The sequence below is a fragment of the Rosa rugosa genome, chromosome 3 (genome assembly GCF_958449725.1).
Source record: "Rosa rugosa chromosome 3, drRosRugo1.1, whole genome shotgun sequence".
NCBI classification, from domain to species: domain Eukaryota; kingdom Viridiplantae; phylum Streptophyta; class Magnoliopsida; order Rosales; family Rosaceae; genus Rosa; species Rosa rugosa.
Window position 1 is genome coordinate 22,604,358 of NC_084822.1, and position 10,324 is coordinate 22,614,681.

At 38.8% G+C, this 10,324-nt stretch overlaps 2 protein-coding genes across 8 annotated transcripts; both read right to left on the minus strand.

The window, feature by feature from the left end:
* Positions 1-1,239: 1,239 nt before the first annotated feature.
* LOC133735506 (uncharacterized) lies at positions 1,240-5,720 on the minus strand. Of its 4 annotated transcripts, XR_009859068.1 has the most exons (5): positions 5,370-5,720; positions 5,176-5,277; positions 4,882-4,999; positions 3,457-3,526; positions 1,240-2,401 (listed from the first exon to the last, which is right to left on the minus strand). XR_009859068.1 is itself a non-coding variant. In XM_062162916.1 (3 exons), the coding sequence occupies exons 1-3, from the start codon at positions 5,623-5,625 to the stop codon at positions 4,974-4,976; spliced, it is 384 nt and encodes a 127-aa protein (XP_062018900.1). In that variant the 5' UTR covers positions 5,626-5,712; the 3' UTR covers positions 4,192-4,973. The 4 variants fall into 4 exon arrangements, 1 of the variants encoding a protein (XP_062018900.1); XR_009859067.1 differs by having other exon boundaries at positions 1,240-3,526; positions 5,370-5,711; XR_009859066.1 differs by lacking the exons at positions 1,240-2,401; positions 3,457-3,526 and adding an exon at positions 3,542-4,139 and having other exon boundaries at positions 5,370-5,711.
* A 115-nt stretch (positions 5,721-5,835) lies between these two features.
* LOC133735504 (uncharacterized) lies at positions 5,836-9,758 on the minus strand. 4 transcript variants are annotated; one of them, XM_062162913.1, is made up of 8 exons: positions 9,586-9,758; positions 9,462-9,488; positions 9,250-9,372; positions 8,082-8,325; positions 7,840-7,902; positions 7,521-7,607; positions 6,401-7,177; positions 5,836-6,274 (listed from the first exon to the last, which is right to left on the minus strand). In XM_062162913.1, the coding sequence occupies exons 1-8, from the start codon at positions 9,639-9,641 to the stop codon at positions 6,110-6,112; spliced, it is 1,542 nt and encodes a 513-aa protein (XP_062018897.1). In that variant the 5' UTR covers positions 9,642-9,758; the 3' UTR covers positions 5,836-6,109. The 4 variants fall into 4 exon arrangements, with proteins under 4 accessions (XP_062018897.1, XP_062018895.1, XP_062018896.1 ...); XM_062162911.1 differs by having other exon boundaries at positions 5,836-7,177; positions 7,521-7,592; XM_062162910.1 differs by having other exon boundaries at positions 5,837-7,177.
* Positions 9,759-10,324: the final 566 nt, after the last annotated feature.

Here is a 10,324-nt window from a genome sequence, read left to right on the forward strand (position 1 = left end):
ATGTGCAAGTCACATGCTTCAATCTCTTGGCCAGGCTTCTCAATTGGACAATTTCAAAGCCCATTCTTCAATTGTGACGCCAACTATGTCTTCTAGAACATTCTTGAACTATCTTGAGTCATCTTCAAGCCATAGCATCTCCTAGCACCACCAGGACTCCTAGTGTCATCAGGTTTCCTAGTCCAACTGGGACTCTGTCATTTCTTCATTTTCGAACACCATTTTTCCGAGCTCACTCCTAGTTGCATTAGGATTCCTACTTCAACTGGGATTCCTTTTCCTGGTAGGATTAGGAAAGCTTCATTTCTCCACTTCTTTCCCATTTCTGCGCCACATTTCCTTCTTGCCTTCATTTCCTTCATTTCTAGCTCTTCTTAGCTCATTTCTTGCGTTTGGAGCTCAAATGTACCTAATTACAACAAAGTAAGTTAGAAATGATATTGTTAAGAGAATAACTAAGTAAAATGTAGAGAGAAATGAACTAAAAACATAGAAAATATTCGTCCGATCAGGATTTGAGTGGGAGAGAGAGAAGTAGGCTGTGAAAACAAGAGGGGAGTGGTTGAGCGGCGAATTTCCGAGCTTATTGGGATCTGCTTATGTTTGAGAGATGGCGTTGGCGATGATGGAGACGAGGGCGGATCCGCTAAGAGACAAAGGAGGGAGATGGCTTCAGAGAAGGTGAAGAAGTGATCGATCAGCTCCTAGCCTCTTGCTTTTGCTCGATGTCCATCTATACACTGCCAAGCTAGGTATTTGCTGGGTTTGGTTTCAATTTGGGGAGAGAAATAGATGGGTTGTGGAGTTTGATCGGAATGGGATTGGTGGGTTGAGGAAGGAGAAAGTAGGTAGAACGAAAAGAAAAAAGAAATTAAAAAGGAACAAGAAAAAAAGAAGAAAAAGCAAAAAGGAAATTAAAAAGGAAAAAGAAAAAAAAGGAAAAAAAAGAAATTAAAAAGGAAAAAGAAAAAAAAAAGGAAAAAAAGGAAAAAGAAATAACAGAGGGGTATATTGGACATTTCACCAAGGCCAACTCCTAATTTGACGCGGAAGGGACCTATTGGAGGGAAATTGTGAGGTCAGGGAGTTTTTAGATTAAATTAGAATGTCAGGGACTGAAAGGATGAGAGAGGCAAACTATAGGGACTAAACAGATTTTATCCCTAAAATAAACTCCTGCAATAATTGAAAGTGAAAATCAAAATCAAATTGCATAGAGTAATTGGAAAAATTCTCGATACAAGTACTTCAAAAACATAATCTCAAAAAGAAACAAAACACAAGCACTAATCAATCTCAATCATCTTCCAAAGGCAAATGTTCTACTGCCCCCTAATAAAAAATAGACAGAATGCTAAAACATTCGACAACTTTACAATCAAATAGGTACTGTGCAGGTCTTCTTGTTGTGCTGACCCATTTTACCTCAACGGTCGCAATGAATTAGCTTCTTTTCAGACTCCCCTCTAGACTTGAACATCTTGAGCCTAGGCCTCCTGAGCGACCTCTTTGTAAGTGGAGGTAGTATATCCACATTAGATATCGGACGAATAGGGAAATCATAGCACTTCTTGTAATGATCAACACAAAAGTACTCATCAATAAATGCACACACATCCAGTGAGGCAGATAATATTGCAGCAAGACCATGGCAGCAAGGAAAGCAGTTAATTTGCCATTTTTTACATGAGCATGAAAGAGTTCCAAGGTTCACTTCATAAGAGTACTTAGAACGAACTTCATAAACATTTGTATGCGAGTAATGCACACTGAAATTGTGAGCTTGCTCTATACCATCCTTCAAACGACTCTCCATAACTGGAATAAGTTCTGTGGTCCAAAGTTTTACCTCGTCCCTCCTCTCACTCATCTGCTGCATTATCTTAATCCAAGTATGATCAAGCATAGTATATACTGGCATCTCACGCTCAAGAGAAAACCAAGAATTAAAAGACTCAGTTATACTATTAGCCATAATTCCATAATGGGATCCAAGGAAAAATGCACAACACCAATTTTCAAGAGGCATATAAAAAAAGAAATGCGTTTATAATATCAAAAACCCCCACTTCTGTTAGCTCTCTTAAATGGAAACGATATTCCCAGTACACAAATATGCTAACTCAAAAAACTTCTTTTTAACATCCTCTTTCACAACATAATCCCCTTCATCCTTGTATTTACTCATAAGGTTAAACGCCAAGTGCTTGTAACAAAATAGATGAGGATTACCAGGAAATACCTTATCGAAAGCACTCAATAGTCCTACATTACGAGCACTAATAAACGTAATCACTCTACCTTGAGGTTCAAGCAAGCTCTTCAAGTGTTCAAAAAAAAAAAAGTCCAATTTGCATCCGTCTCAGAATCACACACACACACACAGCAAGAGGAAAGAAACCTGGACAAACCAAAAAAGAAGAAGGTCAGTTTATTGGGGGGCAATAAGAGATTTTGCAGCGTGCCGCTCCACAAATTCAAAAGGAACAATGAAAGAAGCTCAAACAAGTAAAGAAAAAAAATGGAAAAAAAATCACAAGAAAATAAAAATTTATTGGAGGGCAATAAAAGATATTACAGCGTATCGCTACACTACCAACGAGGTAACGAGAGCATGCCGCTCCACAATTTCAACAAAAAGGAATAAAAAACAATAGGACAAGAAAAAATAAACAAAAAGGGAAAAGAAATCACAAGAAAATAAAATTTATTGGGGGCAATAAAAGATATTGCAGGGTGCCGCTGCACTACCAAAGGGAGCGTGCCGCTCCACAATTTCTAAAAGACCAATGAAATAACCTAAACAAGAAAAAGAAACAAAAAAGCAAAAGAAATCAGAAGAAAAAAGTCTGAAACCTTATTTCATTGGGGGGCAATAAAAGTATTAAAAAGATATTATTAGGGTGCAATAAAAGAGAAAATTACTTTTATTTCCATTCATTCCAGTTGCACAAAGAATCTGCCCCCTGTAAATACTCTTCCCAAAAGTCCCATCCACATACAGTACAGGAAGACATAATTCAAAGCCTTCAACACAGCCTGCATAAGCTAGGAAAAGCCTCTGAAACCGATTACTCGATGAATCAACTTCCAAAACAAAAGTAGAGCCCGAGTTTGTAACGCCCCAAGCTGCACCTCACCAACTTAAGCTCGTTACAGTGCCGCGAGTCTCTAAAACATAAACCGAACGCTCGGCTTATATCCTAGAGAGCCGCTAGGCATTTTCTTTGAAAAACTTTTTGTATAAACACAGCGGAAGCTACAAATATTTTTGAGGTGAAAATCCCTGAGTTGCTAAAAATCATTTCATTCGTCCAGAACTTGAATGAATGTTCACACGAAGGATACGAACTTTAAGGAATGAGAACTAAAATTGACACAAGCTAACTATCAACAAGTTTCGGAACACGAAGTTCGAGAAAAAGAATGTAGAACAAAGTCCAAACGATGGTTTACCGAACTTATTCTGCACACCCAGCTCCTTCCGTTTTTGTCCCGTCACCAGTGCACAGTACCTGCATCCACACTGTTGTACGGGTGAGCTTTCGTCGTCGCTACTCAACAAGAACTCTACCTCGACTAGATTTAAAACCAAATAATAAATCTTTGGGGCCCCAGTATGAAACCATGTTTAAACCAAATATTTCAATCAACGACAAACTTTTTAATAATGCTTTCTGACTCAAAAATCGATGCAGGATACTTAAATAAACACGCGCATTGAATCTTACCCGATGGCCGGTCCCATAGACCCACTACACGACCTTACCTCAAATGATTTATCAACCAGGTAAGCGTAGCGAGAGCGTCCGCTACCTAGCTAGACACACGGAGTCAGGTCGTCATTGCGATCGCTCACTGTCCGACCGGTGTAGTTAACCTTCCGGAGGTTTAGGGGATCGAACCCAGGGAAGTCAGTGCCCCCTTCGGTCTCAAGCCATCACATTTCTCACACGATTTGGTTAGTATGCATTGCATTTTAACTTAACCAAACCATACCAACTAACATGCATCATTTAATAATAATATATAAGAAAATCACTAACCGAGGAGAGTCCTAAATCCCTACCTGAGTTCCGATGCTTTCTCTCACGTACTCCGAGAGTCGCGAACCTTCCGTTCCTCAGGTAACTGGAGTCCTAAATTCCGACATTTCGACAGTTAATAATTCATTGAACAACTAGATGAAATCTCGACGATTAGTAAATCGTCCAACCAACTTTTCCTTGTTTGACCAGGAGTTGACCAACTTTGACTAACCTTCCTGGTTTGACCAAGATTGACCATTGTTTGACCACTCGAGACAGGTTCGATAATTAACTCAAATTATCGAACATTTACTTGAAATTACAATATCGTCCAAATATATATTAAGTGCATCCGATTTACTAAGGCCACCCAATATATATAATTTCTTTTCTTTACTTATTACCCTTTCACATAATACTCAAGCAAACGAATGTTATGTTCACTTTCCAATTTCGTCAACGAGTGAATTTAACTTTACTTAACATTTTGTCGCATAGTAATTCCACGGAATTTACTATAGACACCCAAACTTATTCCATTCTAAATCAAGGTGTGCTCAAAACACCAACGACACCCAATATCACAACTTGACCTTTTCCAAAGCTTCATGAACCATTACAAAACAAACTGCCTTTGCACACTTTCAGTTCACATCCAAGTACTCAACGTCACAAAATCAATTTATCAACTAATCCAAATTTTCTCTCCAAGTCAAAATATACTCCAGCTTACATACTACAACAATTTGGTAAGCTCAACTTGAATTCACCGTAAACATACAACCATGCAACCAACTTCCAGGAGTTAACCACACAAGGCAAATCTCAGAACTTTCAACAAAACCCGACTCACCTTGTAACCCAACCAGATCGAATTGGAATCCCGAATTACAGTCTGCACTTAGGCGAAGAACACAGTAGCTTGGACAGATTCTCTCTATTTGCTCACCCTTTCCACCACTCCACCAATTCTGAAATCAAACACATTCATACTTCAGTTCTCACTTCAATACGTCTAAGTGAACCGGAAATGGTCCCAAGGAAGCCCGAAACCACCACCCCAGACGGTGGTGCCGGCGGTATTAGCCTATTAGGAAACACCCAAGACACAATTCCTCAAAACTAACCAAATCGAAGAACTACTTACCCAGACTTGTAGAGCTCGAAGAAGTGACCGTCTTTCGTATGCCAAGCAAGCCCAGAAGTGCCGGAAGATTCGCCGGCGTCGAAGAACACGGCAAAGCCGTAGCTACCCAGAAACGTAAACAATCAAAACTTAATCCAAATCAAAAACTAATTGCACAGACGGGTAGAGGAAGACGAGAGGAGGAATTTCCATACCGAATGCGGTCCAGACCGTGGCCGGAAATCGCAGAAATTCGCCGGAGCAGTCAAACCTTCTCACCGTCGATTCTCCCTCCTCGCCGGGTGCATGGGCGATCCGAGACCGTAGACGTGACGGCGATGACGAGAGGAAGATATCGGTGGTCGTGCGTCGTCGATCGGTGGCCTTGTATTTTGGATCTTGCGAGACAATTAGCCCATAGTTTTCCGTTATTCGCTTGGGTTTGAAAAATACTCGAGGGGGTTTGAGCATTTGGAATTTGTAGACGGTTGTGGTTATTTTATTGTTAGTTGTGTACTTGTATATGTTCAGCGGTTGTTTATTTCACCGACTATGTTCATCATTGCATGAAAGACGGCATTTGTTGAAGGGTTAAGTGAAATGGAACTCATATAAGCCAATTACGTTGTTTGCGTTTATATATTGAGCACATGTTGAGTAAGTTTGTGAGGTTCTGTTAGCCTTTAAACGGGATGCAACTCATGTTGATCATAGAACATGATTTAAACTGATCATGAAATGTCTTCAGTTGCTTAGCAAAGAAAAATAAATCAGAATTACGGACTATACTATTTTCTTTTTTGAGCATTTCTCAGCACAACCACCATTTCTGGTGATAAACTATGACAGCACTTCCTTCACTTAAGATGAGATACCATGAACTCACCAGAGTGTTAAATTCACCAGTTGTGGTATCACAAAGGGCCCCTGGGCTTATTCATCCTTGCAAGCTTGATTAGGTTCTCTTTTGTCGTTCTTGCACATTTTCCTTGTGTTTTCTTCCGTTGAGATGAGACAGCATGTCAATCTCACCAGCACAGCGTATTCTACAAATTGCGCACTGCAAAGGAGAACTCTTCACCCTTGGAACTTCATTTGGCTTCGGTTGTTGACTTTGTACCTTGCGCAAAGGTGAACTCTTCACCCTTGGAACTTCATTTGGCTTCGGTTGTTGACTTTGTACCTTGTGCAAAGGAGAACTCTTCACCCTTGGAACTTCATTTGGCTTCGGTTGTTGACTTTGTACCTTCTCGACCTGTATAGCAATTTTCCCTTTCTGGCCATTGCTGGATTGCTTCTTTGTGATTGGAGCTGGACTACTATTTTTCTGGCCTTGCACATTTTCATTTATAGTAACTTTTTGCTTTGATCCCTTTCTGGCCATTGCTGGATTGCTTCTTTGTGAATGGAGCTGGACTACTATTTTTCTGGCCTTGCACATCTTCATTTTCATTTTCATTTTCTTCGGAATACTCTTTCCTGGCTCCTTATTTGGTTGATTGGATGTTTTTGCAGTTGAAGCTGGGGCAATCTTGGGCACAAATGCCTGGTTCCCTGCTTTCAGTGCCTCATATGCTGCCTTGTGTTTTCTACCTCGCAGGTGGGAATTCAAATTTCTTTCACATGTAGTAGTTACCTGACAGAGAGCACAAGTCCACTCTTTCTGGACTTCTTTAGGAGGCTCTGGATCTTCTATAGCTATTCCAACCTCAACGAGCTTTTCATATGTTTCCATGGCTGCAACAGTACGGTTTTCAGGCCCAGTGAACTTCGGCTCTACCTCATTCTTCATCTTCAGTGCCTCGTTTGTAGCCTTGTGTTTATTATCACCGAGAGGGGAATTAAAAGTTGCATCAGTTTGAGTTGGTAGCGGACTGACTTTGGTCCACTCCTTCTGGACTTTCTTTGGAGGCGGAGTATTCAGAATTTCTCTGTTGGCTGCAACCTCAATGATTTTTTCATTCATCTTCCTAGAAGAAAATTTATCTTCATTCACAGTGAGATTAGGCTCTGCCTGACTAACCTACAAATGCAATGAAACAAGGTTCAAAACGATTTTTTTTTTTTTTTCATTTATATACTCTTAAAACGGACACAATTCTGTTGCAATAAAGAAAGTAGACATGAACAAATCAGTCCAAATGAAGAGTAAAACCCAAATTCATGTGACAAGTCTGGAGAAAAGAACGAGAACGACACATTCGGCGGAAATATAAGAAGCCCACCACCAAAGATTCAGCAAAGTGACTGGAAGCATTCCCCCCCCCCTATGTAAACGAATTGCAACTAATGCCAAGTCTTTATACCATGAACATATTTATAACGAACAATGTAGTTATAAGATTTTACCACATGCAAAACCTTACTTGGCTAGCAGTTGTTTCCTTCTTTTTCACCATTTCCTGCACAGCTTTGATATCATTCTGTCCGCCATTTGCCTTTATGGATTTTGACTACAAGAAAAGACAAGGAAGGGTCAGATCATCAACTTAATAATTAAGTCAGAAGAAGTAATAAAAGAAAGCCATATATTTCCGACTTTATCAGTGATCACATTCAACAGCTAAAATCATTCCTATGCCATTTGGGATTATTAGGCAATTCATCTAGCTTAAAAAGACTAATACTGTATTGAAAGGACCATGAAATCTCTATGAATCATATCAGGGATCTTATGCATTCTACCGCTTCATTATCCATGGATGAAACTGCATTGAACTCTTTTACATTGAGATTTGTCCTCGTTGACTGAAACAAAAAATTGGAGTGAGACACCAGGTCAGGAGCTAGTAATCAACCTCTGACAATGATTTCATCAAAGGTCTTACCGACCAAAACTGAATTTGTGTTTGCTCAGATTTCAAATTTTGAAGCATTCATGTACATAATGAATAAATACAATGATACAAGTAATAAGATCTACTTACCTTGCAAGCAATAAATTTTTCCAAACCTTCAGGTCCAGTCTCCTTGACATATCTCTCCACCTCAGAGAGAAAGTTATCTCTCACAAGGGACTCCTTCTGCTTGTTGAACAAGCTAATAACAATTTGGGGATCCATGGAGAGGCATGGACGGATAAGGTGTTGATAGACATATAAGGCACCATCAAAACGTGGCATCACCAAAAAGAAGACAATCAATAGCTTAATGTATGGCCAGAGCAGGAACCTGACAGGTATCAAATTGGAAAATAGGAACCAAAGTTAATGAAACAAATATAAGTTAATGAAACAAATATAACATATCACAATCTTTGAAAAATTGTAACAAGATTCAGCATTTTATCGTAAAGGACCTAACTGATATCAAACTAAATAGCTATTTTTCTTCGAAAAAAAAAAAAAAGCATCTGGATAGAAGAAAAAAGAATGAAAGCTTCCTCACAGATATACATTGTTACATGCACAAAAATTGATTTGACATTGAGTTTGAAACTGAAATGATATATTACATCCATTATAAAAGCTTGAAGTGCATTAGAGAACAACAAAGAACTGAAAGTTCATGTAATCCTACTATTTACACATGAGAATCATCTACATCTATACGAACCATGGTTATCAATATTTCTCCTTAAACAAGGAACTGTGCTTTATCTAATTTAACAACACATGTACATATATCATATCCGTCTTGATGTTACTTTCAAAATGACTTGTGAAACTTTCTGTTCCTTAGTGAAGAAAAACACTCCATTTCTCCTTGATTATACCACAAACAATGGATATGTCATACCAACTCCACATTCCATACCTGTCACTACATGCCAGCATTTAGGTACAGCCAAAGTGTGAAAAATTTATTTTGTATTAATTCTGGTAAAGGATAGGAAATGTTTAAAGATTCCTTTCTAAATTTTTACTACTACTTTTACATTTCTTTCAGTATGTAGTTAGAAATAAAAGCATGGATAACCAATCCAATTGCAAAATTCTGGGGAAAATTCACAACTTTCAATCCACATTACAATTTGGATTTAAACACAGTTATCTTGCCTACATCATACAAGGCTCCAAAATTTGTGATCTGTCATTGATTGGGAATCAAAAATAGAAACACCCAATAAAAAAGCAAAAGAAAATAGAGAAGTACCATTCAAGGAGCTTCATAAAAGCATGTTCAAATAGCAAGATCAATGAGAAGACGACCCAATACGTATTTATCTTCTGAGTATCTGTAATGGAATTTGTCTCGATTGCTCTAACGGAAGAATACCTGTCAGAATAATGATCAGGCAAATCACCATCATTATGATCATGATCATGAGTTAAATATTACAGTTGTTAAGTCGAAGAGGGACTTACAGAGGATAGACCAGAGCAAAGAGAGGCCTGCAAGTAAATCATAAACAAAACCAAAATTTTTATTATATTCTGACAAATTTTTCTCAACTTTGCCAAGGTGTTGATCTTCGTAGAGAAAGCGTACCATGCAAGAACATCAAAGCATTGGAGCGCAAATCCAACGAGACCCAGTAAGCCCATCCTGAGCTTCAGCGTCTTCGTATGGTTACGGGCTGCAGTGTCGAATCAAATTCTCGTCTCTTTCCCTTGGAATTTGAAAGACTTGGAGAAGACCTCACTTTTTCTTTTTCTTTTTCTTTAATTTGACCAATAGACTAGTATTCGTACAGCGGGGAAATGGAACTTTGAAGTTCAGTATTTTTTTTTTGAGAAAAACTCACAAACAGTACTTGAATTATAGGCCATTAATAACTTTCGTACCTCAACTTTAAAAAATATCATTTTAGTACCTGAACTTTTCACCCCGACTCAAGATTCATACCTAGAGTCAATAACGATGTCAAGGCCGTCATCTTTTAAAGGGTAGAATCGTTCATTCGGTGTTCATCTTCTCCAAAATTGAAAATTCTGTCCTATGTCTCTGCAATCTAAAATTCTTTGGCTGGTTCCAACTTTGCTCTCCATCGATCATTCACGCTTTCTCCAAATCAACTGGGCTTTTGCACTCCTTCATAATATTGCATCTGGAAGAGAGTTGAAGAAAGTTAACCCCACATGCATGTTGTTGGGTTTATCTGATCTGGATGGGATCACAACGATATCTTCTTCTCTTTTCTCTAAACTTGCAGAGGAGATAGTGGTGGGCTTTATTGCCCTTTTGGTCGTCAGGATTCAGGAAGAAGAAGAAGCTCTTTCATTGGGGG

Bases quoted from the DNA above. Each gene is read 5' to 3' on its own strand.
- LOC133735506 (XM_062162916.1), bottom strand. From the start codon at position 5,625: ATGCTCAAACCCCCTCGAGTATTTTTCAAACCCAAGCGAATAACGGAA. The intron at 5,278-5,369 runs GTATGGAAATTC...GTTTCTGGGTAG, and splicing joins CACGGTCTGGACCGCATTCG to CTACGGCTTTGCCGTGTTCT. The intron at 5,000-5,175 runs GTAAGTAGTTCT...GTTTGATTTCAG, and splicing joins TTCGAGCTCTACAAGTCTGG to AATTGGTGGAGTGGTGGAAA.
- LOC133735504 (XM_062162910.1), bottom strand. From the start codon at position 9,641: ATGGGCTTACTGGGTCTCGTTGGATTTGCGCTCCAATGCTTTGATGTT. The intron at 9,489-9,585 runs GTACGCTTTCTC...ATTTACTTGCAG, and splicing joins TGCTTTGATGTTCTTGCATG to GCCTCTCTTTGCTCTGGTCT. The intron at 8,326-9,249 runs GTACTTCTCTAT...GATACCTGTCAG, and splicing joins TTTATGAAGCTCCTTGAATG to GTTCCTGCTCTGGCCATACA.